Consider the following 1,422-nt stretch of genomic DNA (forward strand, 5'->3'; position numbering starts at 1 on the left):
TATGTTGACTTATTTATATATATATACACCCCCAAAACAAATCTGCGGTCCAGATTATTCTATCACCAATAAAATTCAACAAACTTAGTCCCTTGTTAACTCACATGCAAAATAAATTGTGAACACTAACACACACCTTCCTCTCACTCCCTCATCCCAAAAATCCACACAACTCACAACAAATCTCATTGCATTTCTTTTCTTTTTCACACCTCTGTTTCTCACAGAAAGTACTCAAACCTTAGCAACAACAAAAACATGTCTAGCTCCAAAAAAAAGCTAACATTGAACACTGTTTCAGTGAACCTAGGTTGTGGAACATGTAAAAGACCAAAATTTAGTCTCATATTCAATCCAAAACCAAAACCAAAGAAACCCATTTACCAAAAAAACAAACTTCACCACCATGACAATAATAATAATAATAATTCTTCTTGTTCATTCTCACCTTGCTCTGTTTCCTCAGAAAAATCATCACTGAAAGGATTTGGAAGAGTTGGAAATGAAGGTGTTGCAGTAGAGAAAGATTCTGATGACCCTTATCTTGATTTCAGACATTCAATGCTACAAATGATATTGGAGAATGAGATATACTCTAAAGATGATCTTAGAGAGCTTTTGAACTGTTTTCTTCAGCTTAATTCGAAGGAATTCCATGGGATTATTATCAGAGCTTTTACTGAGATCTGGAATGGAGTCTTCTCTGTTAACTCTACTTTCTCACCTGCCTTCCACCATAACAGTCGTAAGTCACATGATTCTTAGTTTTAATTTCTTGATGCTAACGTCATAACAAATTTGTATAAATAAGTTCTTCTAGTATGTCACATGTAATCATTTAGTATTTGAAAAGTTTATTCATTTTCTTTAATTACTATTATAAGAAGAAAATAAAATTCACACTTATTAGGAAATGTAATTAATTTTTTAGATTTTACGTAAAATATAAAGTTAAATTTATTAAGTCATTTTTTTAAAATGTCAAATATTCAATTATCAACATTAAATATTTTGAATTAATTTAATGGTGTATTAAGAATAATAGTATTCAATAATTAAAAAATAATTAACTTTTACAGTGACCAAAATTTAAAACATTTTTTTTTTTATAATTATAATCAGAGGAGTATCTAGTTTAAATATTTTTGTTAACTTCGTTTCTGAATTGAAAATAAATTCGACAAAATTCCGATGTAATGATTTTAGTAAAAGAAATATTTTGGAGTTCTAATATATTTTTCATCCTATTTTACAAATTCAATGTGGATCCAAATGTGTACTAAATTGCTAACTTTGACAGTAGTATGTTGTGTCACACATTATCATCTAATCCAAATGTACAATGGAAACTCTCTTATACATATGTAAGAGTAACACTAGAGTTGCTGCCTAATCAAATAGAAAAATATGCAACTGGGTCTT

The 1,422-nt window shown here is 29.0% G+C and overlaps 1 protein-coding gene across 1 annotated transcript; it reads left to right on the top strand.

The window, feature by feature from the left end:
- Positions 1-258: 258 nt before the first annotated feature.
- On the top strand, positions 259-765 carry LOC101495227 (transcription repressor OFP6). The gene has a single exon (XM_004497648.4). It carries the CDS (start codon positions 259-261, stop codon positions 763-765), a length of 507 nt encoding a protein of 168 aa, XP_004497705.3.
- Positions 766-1,422: the final 657 nt, after the last annotated feature.

The sequence above is a fragment of the Cicer arietinum genome, chromosome 4 (assembly GCF_000331145.2).
Source record: "Cicer arietinum cultivar CDC Frontier isolate Library 1 chromosome 4, Cicar.CDCFrontier_v2.0, whole genome shotgun sequence".
Lineage (NCBI taxonomy): Eukaryota > Viridiplantae > Streptophyta > Magnoliopsida > Fabales > Fabaceae > Cicer > Cicer arietinum.

Excerpts from the sequence above, each read along its gene's own strand:
- LOC101495227 (XM_004497648.4), top strand. The coding sequence starts at position 259 with ATGTCTAGCTCCAAAAAAAAGCTAACATTGAACACTGTTTCAGTGAAC.